The 3095-nt window shown below is 34.7% G+C and overlaps 1 protein-coding gene across 1 annotated transcript; it reads left to right on the top strand.

Annotated features, from left to right (window-relative positions):
• On the top strand, window positions 1-1909 carry LOC111387063 (soluble inorganic pyrophosphatase 4-like). The gene is made up of 6 exons (XM_023011582.1): window positions 1-231; window positions 308-415; window positions 1016-1081; window positions 1162-1282; window positions 1392-1473; window positions 1621-1909. The coding sequence occupies exons 2-6, from the start codon at window positions 410-412 to the stop codon at window positions 1661-1663; spliced, it is 318 nt and encodes a 105-aa protein (XP_022867350.1). The 5' UTR covers window positions 1-231; window positions 308-409; the 3' UTR covers window positions 1664-1909.
• Window positions 1910-3095: the final 1186 nt, after the last annotated feature.

Genomic DNA, 3095 nt, shown 5'->3' with positions numbered 1-3095 from the left:
ACCCTCTTTATTTTAGAACAGTTGAGGATAAATTACAGTATGGTTGACTTGGTTTTTGGAGCTTGTCTTGTAGCCTAATGGATGTGCAGTGGTGGATCAAAGAGAATGGAGAAATTTAGGTTTATTTAATTGAGAAGAGGTTCTCAAACATGGTAAATTCTGCAGGTCGTTGAGATAGGTAAGGGAAGTAAGGTGAAATATGAACTTGATAAGAGCACTGGTCTCATAAAGGTATATGGCAAATTAAATTTCACCGTGCCCTATATTTGTTTAATTATGAGATACTGAAATCCTTTTGCATCTGGAGGTGGATCGTGTTCTTTATTCATCAGTTGTGTACCCTCATAACTATGGCTTCATCCCTCGTACTCTCTGTGAGGACAATGACCCTCTGGATGTCTTGGTCATCATGCAGGTGTGCATTCTTATTTTTTTCTCATAAATAACAGAAACAAATGTTAGATTCGAAATGTTTAAGAATTTATTGTGGATGTCCATATATGAAGTTTGGCATGGATTACATTACTCATAGAGCTTGAACATGAATTTGTTTTCACCAAGTGGTTGAAACAATGGTAAAATGAATTTAATTATATAGTTAGCTTTTTCATCAACAATGAATTGAGTAAGTTATATGTGTTTTTGATCTCAAGGATTACTTAAGACGGGCCTAATTGGATTGATCTCCTATCTGACTCCAGCAACATAACATATCCTTTGTTAAATGTGTCGGACGATTCATAATCGTGTTCAGTGCAGTATATTCTTCTGGCCATTGTCGTTATGGACGTGGTTAAATTCGTAGGTAGTATAGTCTATCTGACCTAGCTATCCTTAGTATTTCTGCACAATCATGTGGCACATGTAACTATAAATTTGAATCCTTATAAATATGCATTGATGGCTCTGCATCTTTTTACCCTATGATAGCGAAAATTTTCAAAAACTTTCTTAATAGAATGAATATCCATGAAGAATATTCCTCCGCTTTTAACTAGCTCCATGAACAAAACAGGAACCAGTTATCCCAGGGTGCTTTCTAAGGGCTAAAGCTATTGGTCTTATGCCCATGATTGATCAGGTACTTGTACCCTGATGTACTTAAAATCTTGATAAACAATGCCCTTCAGAAAAAATACAATAATTTCTTTGTACTGACAGGGAGAGAAGGACGACAAGATAATTGCTGTCTGTGCCGATGATCCTGAATATCGGCATTACACAGACATAAAGGACTTTCCACCTCATCGTTTGGCTGAGATCCGTCGTTTCTTTGAAGATTGTATCCTTCAGAGACTATATAGAAGTTAAAGATTGCTCTTTTATTTTTTGCGAAAACAATCCTGTTTCATTACTGCTAAACTTTCAATGTTTCTTAACAAAGCCATCAGACAAGAAAAATGAGAACAAGGATGTTGCGGTAAATGATTTTCTACCAGCCACGGAGGCTTATGAAGCAATCGAGCGTTCAATGTAAGAGTTTTTACTTTGGTAACTTCTTGCAGCTCCTGTTGCATTTTGATTACTGGATTTCAATGCAGACACAATTTACCATCACCAAGTTATTCCTTGAGAAAATCTTGCCAAGTTTTTACTCAAATACATTGTTTTCCTTTGCAGGAACCTATATGCAGACTACATAGTTGAGAGCTTGAGGCGGTAGTTTGTTTGCTTGCATTGCATGGACCATATAAGTGGTGCACCATTATGCATAATATAGCAGTGTTTCTGGGGAAAGAATAAAGAATTAATAGTACTGCCTGATGAATTGGTATTGAGATGATGGTGAAAAACACTTGCTTATGATAACATATTTTGATTATATGCAGTGCTAAGACGAATATTGTAAACCAAAAATAATGTAAGTTGTGTTTAAAACAAGTGCGAATTCAGTTCTCCTTTTTAGGTATTCTGGGAACTTGTTTGGCTTGACTTTTGAGAAGTCAATAGGTGAGACACAACAGTTCTTGAATTCTTTTGACTAAACTATGAAAGTTTATTTTGGGGGAAGCTGGCCTTATGAAACTTTCTCTAAAAATACTTTCGAAATATTAAGTTCTTTTAGAAATTAGCTTTCAAACAAAAGTTTAAAGTAGCTTTCCTCACCCCTCAACCCCATGGAAGACACTTTTTTCACCGACGGGCCCCTTGATTTCTCCGATTCCAATTTTGACGGTGAAAATGAGTTCTCATCCTCATCCTCCAAGATGCACCTGGCAAAGGAAAAATCCAATATCAAAAGGATATCTTACGTACAATCCTTAATGGTCGGTGGCAAAAGAGGAACTCTAAAGCCCAACTCGAGTCGTGATGATTGGTGAGCATCATATTTGTGTTAGTTTTCACAAGGATGCTAGGTTGGATTACCGAGTCCCGAAGTGGCATGGGCATATCATGTTTGGATGAGGAGGATGGGTATACTCTGGAGTATATTTATGGGAACTATTTCGAGAGAGTCAACGCAGCAAAATGGCAAATGATGGAAGAGAAGAAAGTAACGATAGTGATGTGAAGGGGAAGGAAAAATATGAGGACAAGGTCGAGAATATGGGTGAGGGAGCTGGAGGAAATACCTGCTAATAGCCTAAATAAAACAGTGAATTGTGAGAATAGACTTGAAAAAATAATCATTTGAAGAATAGCCTTTGAATTATTATCTTTTCACAAATACCCTCTTAGAGAATTTGCAACCAAAGCCATTACAATATATAAAAACCTTCAATTAGGTCCCCAAAAAAATATAGATATAAATCTTTAATAAATATAACCCCAAATATTATACAAAATTTTATTGATCTAAGAAATGCAACGGATAATGAATTAAATTATTTAAAGGAAGATCTGAAGAGTTTCTTTACAGAATATTTAGATTCAAAATTAAAATATAAAAATGTTTATATAGATAATAGAGCAATCAAAATAGAAAATAATATACATATTCAAATTCTTAAACTGGAAAGAAGAATTAACAAATCAAATATAATTATTAAAGAAAATGTTTTAACAAAAGACAGTGAATTTTATAATTTCTATTGTAATATTATAAATATTTATGAAGATTTTAATTGGATTCAAAAACTTAACCCCTCCGCTGC

Source organism: Olea europaea, unplaced genomic scaffold, assembly GCF_002742605.1.
Source record: "Olea europaea var. sylvestris unplaced genomic scaffold, O_europaea_v1 scaffold3882, whole genome shotgun sequence".
NCBI classification, from domain to species: domain Eukaryota; kingdom Viridiplantae; phylum Streptophyta; class Magnoliopsida; order Lamiales; family Oleaceae; genus Olea; species Olea europaea.
This window is presented reverse-complemented; position numbering and strand designations above follow the sequence as displayed.

What these genes read in the sequence shown, in the direction of transcription:
- LOC111387063 (XM_023011582.1), top strand. An exon ending in TTATGCCCATGATTGATCAG is followed by an intron (nt 1,082 to 1,161) that starts GTACTTGTACCC and finishes TTGTACTGACAG; the next exon opens with GGAGAGAAGGACGACAAGAT. An exon ending in GAAGCAATCGAGCGTTCAAT is followed by an intron (nt 1,474 to 1,620) that starts GTAAGAGTTTTT and finishes TTTCCTTTGCAG; the next exon opens with GAACCTATATGCAGACTACA.